The sequence below is a fragment of the Strigops habroptila genome, chromosome 1, assembly GCF_004027225.2.
Source record: "Strigops habroptila isolate Jane chromosome 1, bStrHab1.2.pri, whole genome shotgun sequence".
Classification (NCBI taxonomy): domain Eukaryota; kingdom Metazoa; phylum Chordata; class Aves; order Psittaciformes; family Psittacidae; genus Strigops; species Strigops habroptila.
This window is the reverse complement of record NC_044277.2, coordinates 64,791,919-64,810,569: the sequence shown is the minus strand read 5'-3', so window position 1 is coordinate 64,810,569 and position 18,651 is coordinate 64,791,919. Positions and strand designations below refer to the sequence as shown.

The 18,651-nt window shown below is 46.5% G+C and overlaps 1 protein-coding gene across 2 annotated transcripts; it reads right to left on the bottom strand.

Moving 5' to 3' along the window:
* Positions 1-11,651: 11,651 nt before the first annotated feature.
* On the bottom strand, positions 11,652-17,912 carry IRX2 (iroquois homeobox 2). Of its 2 annotated transcripts, XM_030507381.1 has the most exons (5): positions 17,131-17,912; positions 14,906-15,311; positions 13,715-14,461; positions 12,958-13,025; positions 11,652-12,246 (listed from the first exon to the last, which is right to left on the bottom strand). In XM_030507381.1, the coding sequence occupies exons 1-4, from the start codon at positions 17,371-17,373 to the stop codon at positions 12,982-12,984; spliced, it is 1,440 nt and encodes a 479-aa protein (XP_030363241.1). In that variant the 5' UTR covers positions 17,374-17,912; the 3' UTR covers positions 11,652-12,246; positions 12,958-12,981. The 2 variants fall into 2 exon arrangements, 1 of the variants encoding a protein (XP_030363241.1); XR_003994526.1 differs by lacking the exon at positions 11,652-12,246 and having other exon boundaries at positions 12,966-13,025; positions 13,153-14,461.
* Positions 17,913-18,651: the final 739 nt, after the last annotated feature.

Below are 18,651 nucleotides of genomic sequence, written 5' to 3'. Positions count from 1 at the left end.
ATATCCATGATAACAATTTTCCACTAAAAAGATGACATTTCCCATATAACAATTCTTCTGTTTAATTGAACAGGCTTGCATTCAATCTGTGCATTTTAGATTTTGGATTTTAGATCTGACATTTTCTTTTATTCTCGTTAAAAACAAAACCAGCTAATTGACAATAGGAAAATATTGGAAACTGTTTTCTCAGTATTGATGAGTGACTTGACATATTTTAAAAGAGGCTGTTTCTCACAACTTATTTTTTACTGCATATTCATTATATACTTTTACACTATAATATTCCAGTGACAGTGTGATAATGGAAGAAGGTGACCGAAGTCATATTTCCCACTGACTCATACAGGCACCTAATGCATTTGTGCTTAATATTCTCAGGCATTACAGAAGGGATTAGAATAAAATAAAAGGAAAAAAGAATCAGAGACAAAACGTACAGATTTATCTGCTGTCCAGTCATTTCATTAGCTTGAAAACAAGTTTACTATGGATTTACTCTGTGACTTACTATCTTCAGAATCCCAAAACTACTCCATTAGTAATAATCAGCTTATATGCACACTACATTAAAATAACTTAAGGATGAATAGTTCAACTTTACCACTTTTTTTAGGACTGGATTCAATAACAGAAATTGGACTCAGCTGTATGGATTTTTCAAGGATATTATAGACCATATTTCCACAGACATTTTTATTGTTGCTAGTCTCCTAAAACATCCAAAAAGTTATGCTTTTAACTGAGTAGTTTCTTCTGTTTATAAGTTTGTGAATATTTTTTCCTGTTATGTCAGTTGCAGGACAATAGTTTCATTCTTGTTATTATAGATAAAAGTTTATTTGAATGCTACTTCTTGAGTATTTAACTCCCACTGAAGTCAGCTGTAGTAGAATTGTGTGTGTTTGTAATTCAGAAGGGGCTTTGCACAAAGGCGGTTCCGAGGATTCCACTATATAATTCTTTGTAAAAAAATATAAACAATTTATTTGTGATGGTCAACTTTCCAAATTCAGTATAAGAAAGTTAAATGATGTGTTCGTACATGTTCACCAATAGTATTCTGCAAGTCAAATGATTTATTATGAAAAAATTCAAAGGAGGTAGATTTTTATTCCTTCATTACCACATTTTGCAGCTCTAAGAATTTAAAAAAATGTATGTACGTGGCTTAATGAAATGAGACAATCTAGTTTACAGACGTTAAGACCGACTAAACATGGAGAAATTGAAATCTAATTATGAAGTCACTTTGCTGACAATAATATTTTAAAGCTAAGCGAGGTTTCAGTGTTTGACGGGAAATCTCATACATTTTTGGTTTTTTGGGGTTTTTTTTTTACTTCAAACCCCCAGGTCCTAGAGCTGAGTAATGAGGTAAGTATTCCACATTTCAATAGTTTATAAATGAAGCCCTCTCTCCCAGACTTTTAGTATAATATTTGTCATGAAAGAAGTTCAAAAATTAGAAGACAAAGGAAAAACCCACCAAAGAAAAAAAGAATAAAATCTCATTACCTGTAGAAACAGATAGAGCTGAGCACAACACCAGAGGTTTTGTGTTTGGGTTTGGTTTTTTATGCCAGAAGAAACATGTGATGAGAATAAGAGTCTTCCTACCTGGTGGAAGAGCAAGTGGGAAAAGAAAGAGGAAATAAATCCTGTAGCTTCTCCGTCACTCCTTCTCACTGCCCCATAGGTGCAACTGAGCCTCACCTCCACTTCGGCAGCTGCCTACCTGAGGACCCTGCCTGCAGGAGGACTGTGTCTGGAGCAGCCTTCTTCCTGGGCACAAAAGTCACCTCCTCTGTGTGCAGCTATCCATTAGGAAGTGCAAAAAGTGGCAAAATGTGGCTGAAATCTGCTCCCCCCACAGGCTCACACAACCCAAAGCTCAGGGAAAATAATGTCCATGTGCTGAAGCCTGCCTCTACGTGAAAGTCGCTGTGTCCCGTCTCTCACAGAGAGGTAAAGGGGAATGGGGGGTCTCTCCCTCTCCCCCTCCTGATGGAGCTGTGCAGAAAAAGGAGGTGAGGGACACGGCACCAGAGAGCGAGAGGCAGTGTGGGGGCATGGATGTGTTGCCTAGAGATTAAGTCACTCCGTTGGGAATACATTTCTGTCCCTGCTCCCAAGGTTTTGTGCTGGGTTTGTGCTGTGCTGTCACCAGCAGAAACAACTCCATCTCAGGTGCACGGAAGAAGGCAATGATGTCCACCTCCTGTGAGCAGCTGCTGTTTTAGGTCTGCTCAGGGAGCGTGTAGCAGACTGAGTCCTTCAAGGATGTGGGGTGGGGGCCTGCTGGGGTCAGCATCCCAAACACAGTTAGGCATAATCTCCTCACCTCTGGGAAGACTGAAACCTTTCCAGACATAAGGAAAGACAGCACGTGATTTCTCGGGTGAGTTTAAGGTCAAAAAAGAGCATGATCCTGAAACTGAGTGATCTCTAGGATAAGAAGCCGAGTAAGACTATCTCAAAGATAAGAATTAGAGTAAGACTTTTCTACTTCCTTTACATCTTGTCCCCTTCTTGAATATAGTTCTTAGCCCTTTCAAAAAGGTTGCAGGGAGGTCCTGATGCCTGAAGGCCTGTCCTTTCTGAAGACTTTTTTTTTCCCCAAAGAGCAACACAAAAACAAGGTACCACACTGAAGCCCGTATGGTTTACGATGTGAATCTGGAACATATGAAAAGCCCTCCACTCAGGGACCAGGTCCTAAAGTTCATCCAGACCTGTGGTAAACACCCATGATCCAGAGACACGATAACAGCTTTGCATATCTCTTGGTACCCATTTTAAAGCTTCTCTCTCTTTAAGACACACTGCAAATGTTTTAACTATCAGGTTCATCCAAAGTCACAGCTGAAATAAGAAATATGCCTGTATTAAAGTGTATGAAAATCCCTTCCACTTCCTTGAAATGTGTGAGAGAAAGAAATGCTGCAAGATAATGCTCCCCCCCACCTCCCCCCTTTCTCTTGCAAAACTAGACCCAACAGATTTCTGCCAGAAAGGCAGTGGTGCACAGCGTGCCATTGAGATGGGTGCAGTGCTCCTCATCAAAATCAACGGGCTGCTCTGTGCCAGAACAATGTCCTGATGCGCCGGCAGCCAGCAGGAACCCATTTCCACGTGAGTCACCTACCAGACTGCAGGTGCTGGAGGCCTATGGAAAGTTGAATCCTAGCCACTAACAGCTAATGTAATCATGTTGCTTGCTCAGATCTCCTGCTGATAAACGCACCCAGTTACTCCTAACTGTCTCCCTTACAAAATAACACCTTCCAGGACACCTACCTCTTCAATAGTTTTTAACCACGCTGCAGCTGCACAAGAAAATCCATTCATCAATTATAAATCAATTGAGGAAGAGAAATCTGCAGCTCGCTTGGTTGCCCTTGTTGTCCCTGCAACTCACTGATACAGCTATAGAAACTTTCCAGCCTTCCAGGTCTGATTATTTATTTATTTACGTTATTATTATTGTTGTTGTTATATTGATAAAACAATAAGAAGAATTATTATAATAATTCAGGACCTGAACCAATCATTCCTTCCTTTGCAGAAAATAACTGCAGCAGTAATCCACTGGCAGAGTGATCTTCCCTCTGGTGGGAGAAGGAGAGAGAGGAAGAGAGAAAGGGATTGTTTTGTGAGAGAGAGAGAAAAAATTATTGTTTTGTGTTCCACAAAAGGCAGTGCAAATATGGTGGGCCAGATGCAGTCTGTAGCTACAGCCCTCCACTCTGATTGCAGGAGACTTCTTTAAATAGGTAGCTATGCCCAAGAAAGAGCTCTGCTCCTCCTTGCCTGTTAACGCTGTCAGTTCCAAGCCCTCTCCTTCCAAGCGAAGATTTGCATTATGCGAGGCTGCTTTTAACAAGGAAAGCGTTTGCAAAAGTTGATTTCAGAGAGCTTGTTACTCGGCGGTGAAGTTAAAAAAACCACCAAACGCAACTGCCTGGATAAGGACGAGTGAAGGCAGGCTGGAAATGTTAGAAAGACTGGAAAGGACTTTGGGAAATAATAGCTGTATTTTCGATAACTGGGAATGGGGACGGGGGGGAGGAGGAGGTTGGAGGATTACTATATCAAAGGCTGGGGAAAATATAATAATAACAACAACAATAACAGCAACAACTCCGGGGGGGGTAGGGGAATTTTTTTGCCCTCCCCTGCTGAAGCAGTTTTGCAGATTTTTTTTTCTCTCTTATTAAATTAATCACTGTGAATATCACGGCATGCTAGTATTTCTGGAGCTAAACGAGTAGCAGGACAACTGGATATTTCACTCTTTTTTTGGTGTTGAGTGTGCCGAGGTGACTAAATTTGCCTTGTTGAGCCTTGTAAAATCCTGACTTAATCATGTAAACTTCTGTGTAAGCAAAATAGACGAAACTTCAAAGGGTCAAAAACCCTTTAGGGATTTGCAAGGAGACGCCAGCAATAGATCCTAATCTGCCTCCAGAATCCTGGCTGTATTTGTCCAAGGAACTGGTACCAGCAAACTCTCGAAGGTAGAGATAGTGGGTTGATTCAGCCTTTATCCCCTTAGAGAGTATTGGCTTTGTGAGGCTCTAGGCAGCGCTTCAACGCCAGGGGATCTTGCCCAAACCCTCTAAAAATGAAGTACAGGAGTAATTTGAGATAATGACTTTGTAACAGGCTTGGGCAGACCTTGGACAGAAGTAGTGAGAGATGTTATCACCCCAGCATTCCTCTTAAAATGCAGTTTTTCCCCCTGCTTATTCCCAGTTAGTCAAAGCTACATTAACATTCCATCCAGGGCTGCTAAAGAGAATCTTAATTAGTCCTGATACTCTTGTGCAAGGGGTTTATTCATTGCACTCTTAACTAATGGTTGCTGTCAGAGTATTTTTTTTCCTTCTTTGGGTTCTTTGGGGATATCATGTTCTGCTGCAAAGCATGACAGAAATGTAATGTGCACGCAAAAAAAAAAAAAAAGCTTGCAGATCTGAAATCTTGAGACTGAGGCTGACTCCAGCCTTCTCTAATGGTGAGGCATTGCTAGGACTAATGAGAATAACTTCACCAACAGAAACATCCTTGCCTCTTGCTCATCTTAAATTTTTATGGTACACGCTCCCTTGCTCTTTTTTTTTTTTTTCCTCCCCCTCCCCCCGTGACAGAAAACAATACAAACTTGTTAGTGTTTTAAAGCAGTTCACGCAACTCCCACTAAATTTGCAGCCTTCTGTATTTTGCATTAGCCACCCATGGGTCGGTATTTAATGAGAGAGTCTGTAGGTGGAGAATTAACAAGTTACTAAACGGCCGGTTGCTCCGGCAGGAACGTTTTTCTCTGCGTTACATCGTATTTGTAACCCCGCTTTGCAGTCATTCCTCCCTCTGACACACACAAACACACACAGACCCCCCTCACATACACACACACACTCACACCCCGTTTACACGCATACACGGGTCTCTCCCCCGCAACTTGCCGAGCCGGAGTGGCTCCGGTGCCAGCGAGGCGCCTATCCGCGTTCTGTACACATTTGACGTGAGCATCCCTCAAGGCTATTTGCGGCTCGGGGCTGAATCATGACAACGAACAGCCACGACAGACCCCACTAAAGCCAAGGAGAGGGGCAAGCAGGGACGCCTTACCATCCCTGCTGCCCTGAGGCGGCCGCTCCTTTCACCAGCCGCGCCAGAAAGGCGTTATTTGCCTGTAAATCTACGTTCAGCTACACCGATCTCGGAAACAGATTTATCAGACTGTAAATTACCGTTTCTTTCTGTCAGGTTGGGGGAAGGAAATGAAGAGGAGACAACAAAACAAAAAGGTGGGGGGAAAGAAAGAAAGGTAGGGTTTTTTGGAAATAAGAGGTTACTTAGCTGTTGCTCACCCCTGTTAAAGGCTCCTTCCCATAAGCTTGCGTAACATTGATTACTCACAAAGAGTTCACAATAACTATCATGTAGCTAAACTAATTGAGACAATCATGCTAAGTTATAGTCAGTCTAAAAGGTACCATTGATGTGGTAATGCCTATAGAAAGTCAGACATGCGACTCACTACCATTTAATTGCTCCTTTAAACCTGTTATTACAATGTTAACTGGCTTAAGTATATATTGCTGCCTTTTATTGCCTTGATGTGACAAATTAAAACGTATACTCTGGAAGCGGCATTCATTTGCGGACGGAGTTGCAGGAAAAAGGGAGCCGGGCTATGTCAAACCTGTCAGGATGAATTAATTTTAAAACTTGCATTTTGCACTGCAATTCCCACTGCAGTTTTGTTGCACTGGGAAAACATTTTTATATATAAAGTATATTACTTTTATATGTAATACTATCTAAGTGTATTTCATCTCACGCAGATCTGCAGTAAAACGAGCCCCATTGCGCTAAAAACGAAAAGTGCTTTTGGCTCCGAGTGCTCGCCTGGCGCTAAATTAAGTGGAGGGCTGGAGGGAAGCAGGAAGGGGGATAGCGGTGGAGTTTCTACCTCGGCTCAACACCACTGGCCTATACGGGGGGTGTTGGTGGTGGAGGAAGGGGCTTTCCAGTGTTTCCCTCGCCCTTGGCGGCCAGGTCCAAGGCCCGGGGAGGAGGGGGTTACTCACGCCCCAAGACCCGGGAGCAAGGCGGCAGCCCCGCTCCCTGAGGGCTGCCCTTTTGCTGCTTTTCTTCATGAGGAAGCTCTACCTAGCTCCCGCAAGGAAGGAAAAAAATAAAATGTAATAATAATTTCTTACTTCCCCATCCCCAGGGCTGAGCCGTGCTCAGGATCGTTTAAACGCACAAGACTGAGCCTCTCCCGCCCCACATTGCGCTGAGCCGCTCCCCGCACATCCTACGCGGGCTGGGCGGGGGCTCCGCGGGCTCCAGGTAAAGCACCCCCTTCTCTTCCCTCCCTTTCCCTTCCCTGGGGCGATCGTGAAGGCATTGAGGACTCCCCCAAACAATAAATACTCAGCTTCTTCCTTCACCTTCTCTCTTCCGCCCTCCTCAGCTAGAGGGAAGATGTCAGGGGGTTAAAACGTCCCACTCGCCCTCTCCCTTGATCTCGGGGAGAGAAGTAAGGGTTGCTGGCACCTTTATGGGACTCAGACCTGCTGCGGCTGCGGAAAGCGTCGGCCCCCGCTAACTTTGATCGGCCTTATTCATCCCAGCTGGGCTCTATTTGTTTGTCATTTCGCCCTTTTTCCTCCCAGAATCGTTATTTATATTCTGAAAAGTGAAACGCGCAGCGATTTGACTTTACATGGACTCTTTTGCAAACGGGGGGAGACATCTCCCTCCTTCCCTTCCCCAAGAGGGGTTCTGCCAAAAGAGAGGGGAAAAAACTGTCTCAATCATTATCAAATCAGCTTTGGATTCATTACTCCAGAGCATTAACTAATTACCAGATCAGAGAGAAGAAAAAATAAATATTCTTTTAAATAACTGAAGGTAATTATAACCCTGTTGTTGACACTAACGATTAATAATTGATCAGAAGTTATACACAATAAATTGTCAATTTATCTCCCTATAAAAATGTACATACTTTTTTTTTTTTTTTTCCCTGGGCGATTTTTAAGAGCCTGAGCAGCGACAGTATCCACACGCAGCCGCCGCACAAGTAGCAGTAGGACTATTGTTGGGTTGGGTTTTTTTCCCTCCCAAATAATCTGGAGTATTTTGAAATCTCTCTTCACGGATGATCCAAATTCGGATGGAGCAGAAGTGACTTTCGCTGCCGGCCTGCGCTCCTGCCTTTCCAAGGAGGGCAAGGCCGGGGTGACAAGCCCTTCCCCCGCTTCACCCCCCTTTGTCTTTTCCTTTCAATCCCCAAATCCCGAGAGGAGCAAAATTAACAGTGCCCTCCCTCCGAGGCAGAGCGGCCGCGTCCCTCCGTCCCTTACTTATGCTCAGGGAAGATACAGCCGGCTCGGCCCGGATTGGATGTGAAAAGGTGACATTCCCCAGTGAGTCACGGTTAAGGGGGGGGTAGGGTCCAGATTGAGGGAGCCCGGCTGTCGGCTCGGTCAGGACGCTCACAGGTAAAACGCTCCCAGCAGCCCCGAGCTGCCAGCATGTCCTCCGCCGGTCGCGCCTTCCCTCTGTACTTTCAATAAAGACTCTGCTTCAGAGCCGCCGAGTAATAGCCAGGGATTAGATGCATGGGTGCTTTGAATATTCACCGAGGAGCCCTTTGTTTCTCAACTTTTTTTTTTTTTTGCCTCTCTTTTATTTCTTTAGAAGGCGGAAACATACCCAAGTTATTAGTTACTGGATTAAAAACAAAGGGATGAACATCATATTACTTAATAGGCAGTATTACTGTTAATAGCAATATTTTTTTACCATCATTATACAATTCCTACAATAGAATGGCTCTTTTAGACTACCTGGTTCGTGAGAAGTTTGCGCAAGCATCCGAGAAATGTCTGAATGCAGAAGGCAACGAATCTACCTATATGTAAAGTCTGCCTTTTTCTTTTCTTTTCTATTTTTTTTCCTCCTCTTTTCTTTTTTTCTTTCCCCAAAAGTTAATAAACAATAAGATATTCCCGGTATTGATTACATCCCTACCACGGTTCCTCAGCGGCGTGGTGAGTCTGAACCGCCTTTAAGTGAGATGTAACGTGACGGAGGCAGAAACTTTTAGTGTTAAGAAGGGTTGGGGCTTTTTTTTCCCCTGTGAGATTGGGCACGAAGGAGCCGGGCCGGACAGGGCCAAGCCGAGCCGCTCAGGGCTGCCCGGCCCGCTCCCACTCCTCGCAACAGGGCTCCCACCCCCTCCATCGGGAGCTTATTGATGGCCCATTAGGGAGGTGGGTGCCGCCAGGTAGGGCTAAATCAGACGCTGCACCTTGCAATTTGATGGTGGTGGTTTTGTTGCTGTTTCTCCCCTCTCCGCATCCTCCCTGTGGGAAACACAGGCGCCCATCGAGATTAGTAGTAACTTTCCCCTCATCCGGGCCGGTTCGCCTCCAGCCGGGAGCTGGTGTTCAGCAGAAATTCCCGCATCTGTCTGTCTGTCCGCTGCTGGCCTGGGCTGCGTGTTACCTCCGTCCCCATCCCTTCCCCCAGTCTTCAGCTAGACAAAGGTGGGCTACGATTTTTTTCTGCTCTCCAGGGCAGTTGGTGAGCAGCTTTCCTGAAACAATAACTCTTTTATTGAGAACAAATGTTGACATTTGCAGGGAGTGAGGAAAAAAGCAGCCCAGGAAGTGCAAAGTGGAAAGCGACCCTCTTCCTATTTGACGACACCGCCAACTCCTCCGGGATCCCACCTGAGATTAAAGCCTGAATTTCAATAAATCAGCTCTAATGAAACCTCTGGCCTCAAAGAGGGGAGGGTTTGTCTTTCCCGCTCCGAAACGAGCACAGAAACGAGAGAAGGGGGTGGGGGAGAGAGTAAATATAGAAAGTGGTGTGGGGTTTTAATCCCAAAGGGCTGATTAGCATCGTTATGAAACAAACCGTACACCAAGTGATGTATTTTATCGTTCATCCCTCTTTCTCGCTATACTGAAATTGTCACATTGTTTGTGCCAACAATCTTGCAAGGCTACACTTTCCTCCTGCTTTCAATTTTGATTATTAAATCGCAAATGACGTTGAATATGCAGTTCTTGCCCATTAATTTCTGTTTTAAAAAAGCACGTTTATTTGCCAGATCGTTAGGGTGTCGCCCATCTGCATCCATGAACCGTTCGTGAATATCTCAGAGGATGAGAGAAGTCCACTGGATTTTACATACATAGTGAATAGTTAAAAGCGAGTTTTCCAAGTCTTTCTACTTTTCTTTCCAGAAAGAAATCCAGGTCTAAATACTAGCAAGGGTGGGTAAATTATGGAAATCTTTTATAAGTCTTTGGGCGTATAAACATCAAAGGAATGTCGTTAGCCTTTTTTAATCTCTGCCACAGCTTTTGGTTTTTACCAATGGAAATGTGTGCGTTGTGTCCAACAGAGACCTGGAACATAAAACGTGGGTGGTGGGGGTGGATGGGGGGGTAGGAGCAAGAGGTGGAAAAAGAAAATTCAGGCATCTCCCCCGACATAAAAAGTCCCTCCATAAAATCTTCCTCAAGTGCACAGTAAAGGCGGCCAAGGAAGATTACCGTAAATGTTTGCATCTACATCATATACGAAATTGGAGGGGAAAAGCTGAAATATTTCTTAGCTGTTTCTCTAATTGTACTACACACTGCACGCTGATACCAATGCAGTTTACCTCAATGAAAAACAGGATGTTACAGGAGCAGAGAAGCAACATTCTACAAACAACATAAGAAGATGAGTAGGCCTCCAGCTGCAAAGATCTTCAGTGTTTTCTATTTAGCTAGATGACTTCTAGAGTTTTCCAGAATTACAATATTAATTTCTGCCCTATCAGCTGAAAATCACATATATTTTTTTCAGCCAGTTGGTAATCTGTATAGGGGTAAAATATGAAGGGCGCAGGTGGGGGGTGTGCAGGCGAAGATGGATCACGGGAATTGTGTGTATGTATTTAAGAAAACCAGCTTCCTTTCCCCCTATTTAATACAATCGCAACATATTTCCTGACTCCAGACCAGCACGGCTCTTTATCCAGTTAACATTCCCAGGGCTGATGCCTGAAGTATCTAAGATCACTTTCAAATGCCCTTTCTAACAAGACCTGAGCAAGAGGCCACTAATTTTCACTGAACAAAAAGCCACTGGAGAGAGATCCGTTTGTCAATATCAACTGGTCCAGCAATTTCCCATCTTCAGACACATCGGCCTATCTGAGCTGGCAGATGTTTAGACAAGATTTTATAAATTGCTCAATATCAGACCATAATGAACCCCAACTGACCATTCCAAAGCAGCTAAAAGCATTCAGGATCTCCCCTGCTGGGATCTAATAATGCTCTCACGCTGGAACATTATTAATCATGGAATAAAATAGATGAGCCTCTTGAAAAATCAGTGTATGATTGATTAAAGGGCAATCCAAGAAGCTATTATTCTTGTTTTATAACTGTACGTTATATTCATTCAATTTATCTTTTGAGGAAAATAAATGATTGTTCATTTCTTTTCTGAAATTATATCATATGAAGATTCCCATTATTTTACTAAAATTTCAACTGATTAGTTAGCTGATTTTATGAGCCCAATCAAAGTGGATTTCCAATACGAATGTAAAGATACAGTTTACGGATACAAGGAAAAAAAGGGGGAAAATAATAAAAAACAGGAATTGGACTTTTATATCTTCCTTCTCCCTGCCCCTTTTTGCGTATTTTAGCCAGAAGCAGAAACAAATAAATTAGAAATAAACCATAGCTGGTTATAAATCTTTTTTTTTTTTTTTCTTCTTAGAAATGGTGCAGTTAAAGAATTTTAACTCAAATAAAGAGCTACTTCACACCCAACATAGTTTATAAGAAACATGCATGTATTCACATCACTCTCCCTACGCATATGCATGTATATATACAAATACATATTTGCACACATGTGTATATTTAAAGCTTAAGTATAACGGAACAACCCAGAAGGAATTAATTAATGCAAAGCATATCTTTGCAACATATTTAAATTACTTACTCATTTTACGGTCTAAGGTCTACTAGTGAAATTACAACTTTCATAATTTTCTAAATAATAGATTGTTATTTGGGGGGAAATGAACGAAAACCACCATATTGTTGCAGACTAGTCTGTTTTTATTTACAATTAGAGATATAAATTAGTAAAGATTTCTCGTTAAACAACCAAAGATTGTATAACCATCAACGTTTCAAATAAAAACCAGGCAAAATTTATTTACAAAAAGTTCAGATTCCATTGCAATACAACTTGCATAAATTATTAGAAGCTTTATATCATTACAAAAATAAATATCAAATTTGTTTCCACTTTGTAAGGACTCAAGTTCTCCAATCACGTCTTTATTATCTCTACTGTATACATATTTTACAAATAAATTTTACAATAAATCCTATCACACCTATCGAATAGATACCGTGGCAATGAAGTGATCAATTCAAGATATCCTGAGAAAAACATATCTGTTTTCAAAAGTCACACATACATTGGGGAAACTAGACTATACCAGCAAACTCACGTATGTCCAACAAAATTCTGGTTTAATAATTAGATTCTGAAGATTTAATAGTGCTCTGTGGTCTTCTTTTATACAGTGGCACCAGATGTGATCCGGATTTAGAGATTTGTTACATTTATTAGCTCGGGGAGAGATGATGGCTTGCTGATTTTTTTCAAAGCAATTGTGACACCTACCTGTGGACCAAGGAAAAAGCCAGATCATCCAAAAATCCTTCAATCACACTCTAACACTATTAAACGGGGGAAAAGGAGAAGGAAAAAAAAAAAAAAAAGAGAGAGGGGAATTCTTACTAATCAAATTTCTTCTAACAAAAGAATTAGTTGAAAAAAATATCTGCAAGGCGAGGGGTTTTGTCGTTTATTTAGCCCTAAAGAGTGGAGGTGTGAAGAGTGCCACTGCTAGCCAGGCAAGAGGCAATCCACAGATAACATGCCCTGCTTAAGATGCATGTCGGTCTCTAATAATTGTCCCTTTTTATTTTAAATACACAGTCACTGCGGGAAGCTTCACTCCGAACCTACAGTTTTAGCACTACCACGTGAGCACAAGCACTTTGTTTTTAAACAAAAATGCCTTCAAAGATTCTTTTTTTTCCTAAAGCTTTCTTTCCATAACATTTAAATAGCCCTTACAGCTTTGCCTTACACAAGCAAAGAGCAGGCAAGGTGAGGGAACTGTCTAACTTGGCTTTCAAATTAAGACAAACCCGAGAAACAAAAGTTTTAATGAGAGGTTTACAAAACCAGAAGAAACGAGAGTCTTACTTCGTAATCAGGCTTTTCAGTAATGAAGCAAGAAATTAACGTTAAGCAAGTCTAGAGCTGTGCAGCATGTCTCAGACCTGGTGCCAAATGATCAGTGTAATAGAAAATGTTCTCACTTACTTGCGTTGCTGTGTGATTGCACTTCTATAGGTATGGTTGTACTCCTACTGTGCAGACTTCAGTGGGATCTGTCAAAATATAACCGTCAGTTAGTCACAGGACACAGCCAGCTAACTAGATTATACAGTGTGTGTAGATCCCAGCCTTCACTCGTAGCTAGGTCGCTTAAAAGGCTGGCCAGTATTTTATAATTACCCGTATCTCGAGTATTTTGTTACAGTAAGATGACAATCATATTAATGCAGAACTTTTCGGAGGGGAGGGGGAAGTAAAAAATGTCATGCTCCACGTAATTTCACGTCCAAGGTCAGCAATTATCTGAACTCAAAGCTGCAGAAACCCGTGAGAATACTGGAAACAAAGAAAGCAAAACCAGTTTGTCGAGGGGGGAAAAAAAAAAAGGGCAATGACACCAGTGCTCTCTGGGTATCTTTGTGTGCACTTTTTTCTTTTTTTTTTTTTTTAAAAAAAGACTTTTAAATGCCGCGTCTGCAGCCTCTGAGACTGAGCTAAAAGCGATCTTTTACGTTTCCTCTCGAGGTTCTTAGAGACAGGTACGATACGACGGCGACACGCCGGTTTTAATCCCCGGATCGTACTATTGCCCATCTTCCCTCGGCGGTGGCAGCGGTGACAGCGCGCCAGCTGATTTCTCCAGAGGAGGCTTCGGTATTTACAGCGCAGGAAGGACTTGTACGGGTCAGGGAAGGGGAGCCGGGCAGAAGGGGGAAGAAAGCGGCAAAACCAAGTCACCTACCTTTCTTAGAGTCATAACTAGAGGGCCTGTAATGTTGTTCTAGCTGGTTAGTGATCGTTTTCAAAGAGTCACTGCTCTGTTTGTGGACAGAGCTGGCGTTTAGGACAGTCTGACTTAGTCCCTCGTTTGAAGCCACTGCTGCGGAGTTGTATCGCAGGATTCCCTGGCTCTGGAGAGCGTTAAAGTTCCCATAGTTTGTATAATTGCTATAAAAAGGTGAGGTGTAATAAATATGCCTCCCCAGGAGGGAGGAGGGAGAGTAGGCAGCGCTGTGCGGAGCGGAGGCAGGGGTGGCCGAAGGGAGAGGCGCCGGCTGGCACCCTTGGCCCAGGGTCTGGCTCTTGAGGTCCGAGGTGGCGATTTCGGCCAGTGACCAGAGCTTGGGCTTGCTGGCAGGCGTCGGGGGCCCGGGCGAGGCGCGGCCGCCCAGCGCCGCCTTGCTGGCGCTGCGGGCGGCGTCGGCGTGCGGGTGGCCGAGGAGCGGGGCCTCCACGGCGGCCAGCGGCGAGGAGGTGACGGTCTTGGCCGGCGGGTCGCGCTCCCCGCCGCCACCGCCGTCGTCCTCCTCGATGTCCTCCTCTTCCTCCTCGTCCTCGTCGTCCTCCTCTTCTTCTATGTCCTCGTACTTCTCCTTGCACTCCGAGCCCGACTCGCAGAGGGGGTCGCCCGCTCGGCAGGGCAGCTTCTCGCCGTCCGACTCGGCGGAGCAGGAGTGGTCCGTCAGCGAGTCGACTTGCAAGCTGATCCCTGCAAGGATCCGCCGGGCACGGAAAGACGGAGTCAGTGCGGGGGACGGCAAAAAACACAGAGAAGGCGTAGAGGCGAGCATCGCCGCCACCACCACCGCGGCAGGCAGAGACGCTACCCGTCCCGGCCTGTTCCCTGCAGTCCCGTTTGGAGGGACATCCATCCCCATGGCTAGCACAGCTGTGGTACCCCCCACATGGCCCCGTCTGCCCCCTGCACGGCGCTGCCACCCTCCGCACCTCGCCCGCCCCGGCCACCGGCACTGCGCGGCGACAAGCGACCGGAGGGAGCAGCCGGAGGCGACGGGACGGGACACGATTTGGGCTCGCTTTTGTTAAACGCCGTCCCCCACCTACCCCCCTTTCCCGCTGCCCCGCTTCCCGGGAAAAGGCTACGGGACGCGAAGGGGCCACCCCGCCACGGCCGCAATCACCCCGCGCCCACCTTCGTCTTCCGCGGAGGTTTCGTTGCTCTCAGGCATCTTGTCGGGACTCTCCTCTTTACTCCTCGCCCCTTCGCCTTCGTCGTCGTCCTCGTCCTCACTCTTGTTCCGCGGGGCCCAGGTCATCTTGTTCTCCTTCTTGAGCCGCCGGCGGGCGTTGGCGAACCAGGTGGAGACCTGGGTGAGAGTCATCTTGGTGATGATGGCCAGCATGATCTTCTCGCCCTTGGTGGGGTAGGGGTTCTTGCGGTGCTCCTGTAGCCAGGCCTTCAGGGTGGCCGTGGCGTCGCGGGTGGCGTTTTTCCTGTACGCAGGGTCGTTGAGCTGGTAGGGGTAGGCAGGGCTGCCGTACGGGTGGTAGCTGATGGCTCCGGTCATCCCCGTCGTATGGGCGTCGTAGGGAGAGCCCTGGACAGAACAGAACGGTGAGGTTGGCAATTTGTTATTGCTGATAGCCATTAGTAAGTTGTCAAGGCGAGATCGGTGGTTATGTTTGTATTTTCCCGGGATGGTGTCTTGTATCCATATTCTATGAGGGGGAGAAGCGGCACCCAAAGGCCATTAAGTTGAGATCTCCCCCCCTCCTCTGCCCAGCACACAGACAGAGGCACACGCGCTTAAAATTGGCGATGTTTTAATCTTTCTGACTAATTTCAACTCCCTGTAATTGAATATTTCCCAATAAAATGTTTGAACCGCGTAGACATTTTAAAGGCCCTACAGGTAGTGTCTTGATATCTACATTTCTCTCAAAGGTTCAAAAGATGTTTCCCTTTTTGCTATAGAAAATACAACAAAGCCGCCACTTAGCAATTCACTGCACTAATGCATTGCAAATCCAATTTGCAAATCAGAAGATATGCACCGTTTCGAATTGTCCAAATGCGATGTAATTAGCATTTTAATTCGCCCTTTAAGGTTTAAACTGCACTTATTTAAGTCTGCATAATGAAAGAAAAGTTAAAGATATCGCTAAGGAACTCACTAACTTTCAGCACTTCTCTGAATCCCCCAGATCGGCTAGTCACAGGCGCAACATCACCCGATATACCTCGCACAGTTCGCAACCTCGCTGCAACTTCCAGCCACTCGCCTACTGCTTCTCAACAGGAAAACCAAGCAAGCGAGATCCTCAGATCGTTCATAACACTCCGAATAAAGACCGGATGACAATTTCTGCACCGAGTTTTACAGACAGAAAGCAAGTAGTTTCCCTGTCACTTTGCAGGGAGAGCGAACTACCCCTCTGCCATCCCCTCCCAGGATCTCGGCAGCGGCTCCAGGCTCAAATTCAGGGTACAGGTCTTTGTGTATACGGACTAGATATGTGTCTGACTCTGGGCGTGTGTGTTTATAAAACTATATAACCATCTAGACATGCAGCTTATTTATATAGTTTATGGTTTATTTATATAGTTTATGCACAGAATACACACACACGCAATCGCAAATGCTCCTTTTAACTAATAATAAGAAAGTGAAATCCGAAACTGCGGCCACCACAACCATCTTGGGCTTAAGCGAAGCTCACAGATCGCAAACAGATGCTCCTTTTCATTCCTAAAATCCAGTTAAACCATTAGCACAAAACACACTGAAAGTAAATAAAACCACACGGGGATAAAGCCAGCAGCGCCTGTAAACACCGACTTAAAAAGAGAAGGGGAAAAGAGACAGAAAGAGACAGAAGGGGGGGGAGGGAGAGAAAAAGAGAAACCCTCCGCTATACTACCACAGCGAAAAATAAGAAGGGAAAAAAAAAAACCATAGGAGAAAAAGCGGGGGGGGGGGGGGGGGAAGGGGGGGGAATGAAAGCACCCAACCTAACTGACTGAGACGATCCGTATTTCTTTACTCAGGGCGCCCGCCCAGCTACGCGAACCGCGGGACGAGCCCGGGTCCCAGGCCTGCCGGCACCACGCTCGGCTGGGGCGCGGAGTGGAGCGGTGCCCTGGCCCGCCGCTCCGCCCGGCTCGGCAAGGTTCAGCTCGGCCGGGCTGGGCGCGTCCCCGCCGGCTCCGGCCGGGCTGCGGAGCGGCGCGCAGCGCGGTGCGGTGCAGTGCGCGGCTGACGGCGGCAGCGCGGAGGCGGCGGCGGTGCGGGGCGCCCGGCTGTGCGGCGTGATGTCTGGGGCTGATGGTAAGTGTGTGAGGAGAGAGGCTGAAGATGATGAGGATGAGAATGCGGATGCTAATGAAGAAGGAGAGGGTTTCTCTTCGGTAGTTACCATGTAGGAGGGGAATCCCGTGGCGGGGTCTGTGGAGTACTGCAGAGGGCTGGTGAAGCCTGTGGCCGCCGCCTGGGCGGTGAAAGCTGCCGATCCCGGGTAAGGGCTGAACGCCGATCCCGACGAAGACCTGGCCAGCTCCTCGCTCCTGGGGGCCGCCAGCGCCGACGCCCCGTACGCCGGGCAGGAGTACAGAGCTAGCGAGCCGGGGGGCTGGTAGAGGTAACCCTGAGGATAGGACATGGCTTGCACTGGCGTGCACAGGAGCAGGGAGGGGGCGAGGGTGACCGGCCCTGCTGCTACCGCTGCTCCTGGCGCTGCTTTCGTGCTCTCCCTCTCCCTCCCTCTCTCCCGCCCGCCCGCCCTCTCTCTCTCTCCCTCTCTCCGGTTGGCTCTGTGCAGTTATGTAGAGAATCAGAATTGTTATATGCTCCCCCCCATGCGCACCCCGTCAGAATAAAAACAAACAGGAGGAAAGGAGGGGGGGGGGGGGGAAAAGAAAGAAAGAAAAAAAAAAAGAACACCCCCTAAAAAGGGAAATTAAATAGAGCAGTCAGATATCTAACCGGGAGGTGAAGGGCATCTGCGGGAGGTGGAGGAGGAGAGGGTTAATAAAAAGAGAAAGAGATGGAAAGGGAAAGAAACAGAAGGGGAAAGGGGAAGGGGGGGGGGAGAGACAGGGAGAGAGGGAGAGAGAGAAGCGAGCCCCCGAAATCAGAAAAGTGGCTGCTGCATATGAAGTTCTCCCCGCCAGCCAGCCAGCTCCCCCAGCGCCTGCGAGCCTGTATTTTGGGGGAAGTATAGAGTCTGAAGTGAAGAGTTGAGGGAAGGAGCACTCGAGTTTCTGAGGGACATTGGAAAACGGAGCTGTCCGTCACCGCCGCTCATCTGCATAGAGCGGCGGGCCCGCCCCCTCCCGCTCCGGCCCTGTCTCCTCCCGCGGCCGGCAGGCAGGCAAGGAAGCAACGAAGGCAGGCTTTGTAATGCAAGACAGCCTCTCCGGCTGCGAGCACGCTGCCGAAGCCAAACGATGATACTGTTCATCAGTATCTCTCCGGAACCGCGGAGCCATAAATACTCTTTCGCACACTCTTGATTACAGTCTCCCCCCTCCCCTATTTTCTCCCTCCTTCCCCCCCCGCCCCGCGCTTTCTATATCCACGCGGGAACAGAAAGAAATACGCATTATAAATGTGCTCATCCCTTCACGCAGGCACGTGCCATATGCACGCACGCGGATCTTAGACGCGCGTACCGGCCTGCGCGCGGGTGCGCAGGGCCCGGCTGGAGGGCGCGGGTCAGCGCGGAAAGGAGGAAGAGCACAGAACTGTGCGAGTGCCGCCCTGCATGGCAGGGAAGAACAGCAGTAACTGCTCAGATAAGCCGATCCAGGATCGCGCTGCTCCTGGCAGCGAGAGCTTTACAGTTTTGCAAGTTGTGACGAATAGTCAAGATCTAGTCATGGCGCATGTTTTCGCATGAAGGGGAAAAAGAAATCCCCTCATCTTTCTTTCATTTCTG

What these genes read in the sequence shown, in the direction of transcription:
- IRX2 (XM_030507381.1), bottom strand. Translation starts at nt 17,373, where the DNA reads ATGTCCTATCCTCAGGGTTACCTCTACCAGCCCCCCGGCTCGCTAGCT. An exon ending in CGGGATTCCCCTCCTACATG is followed by an intron (nt 15,312 to 17,130) that starts GTAACTACCGAA and finishes TGTTCTGTCCAG; the next exon opens with GGCTCTCCCTACGACGCCCA. An exon ending in TAGTTATGACTCTAAGAAAG is followed by an intron (nt 13,026 to 13,714) that starts GTAGGTGACTTG and finishes ATATTTTGACAG; the next exon opens with ATCCCACTGAAGTCTGCACA.